The 309-nt window shown below is 50.2% G+C and overlaps 1 protein-coding gene across 1 annotated transcript in view; it reads left to right on the top strand.

Moving 5' to 3' along the window:
* LOC119592179 overlaps positions 1-309 on the top strand; it is a gene marked incomplete in the record, with an annotated part of 12,907 nt that overhangs the window by 7,665 nt on the left and 4,933 nt on the right. The window contains 1 exon segment of the mRNA XM_037941009.1: positions 109-267. Coding sequence (XP_037796937.1) covers positions 109-267 — 159 coding nt within the window.

The raw sequence follows: 309 nt of genomic DNA, 5'->3' as shown, positions 1-309 counted from the left end.
CTATAATTACATTTGCATGCCGACATATTGATCAACACCTGAAAGTTAATAATTAACCATTTCTAACCAATCGAAAAGACACCTTAAACTGCACCATACTACCATTCCAGATACTCCCAGAAACTGGTGATGTTGGCACCATTCTTCGGCTCCCTGGCCCTGAGTGTGGTGTGCCTCGTCGTAGCAGCTGTGCCTAACGCCTCTTTGGATCTCCTGTACATTGGGGCAGCGATCAACGGCGCCGCGGGGGGGTTTGTCGTGTTCAAGGTAAGGCACGCGATGTTCGGTGCGAGCAGGAAAGCGCGAGAT

This window comes from Penaeus monodon, chromosome 29 (genome assembly GCF_015228065.2).
Source record: "Penaeus monodon isolate SGIC_2016 chromosome 29, NSTDA_Pmon_1, whole genome shotgun sequence".
NCBI lineage: Eukaryota > Metazoa > Arthropoda > Malacostraca > Decapoda > Penaeidae > Penaeus > Penaeus monodon.
The sequence above is the reverse complement of the archived record's forward strand: the minus strand, read 5'-3'. Positions and strand labels throughout refer to the sequence as shown.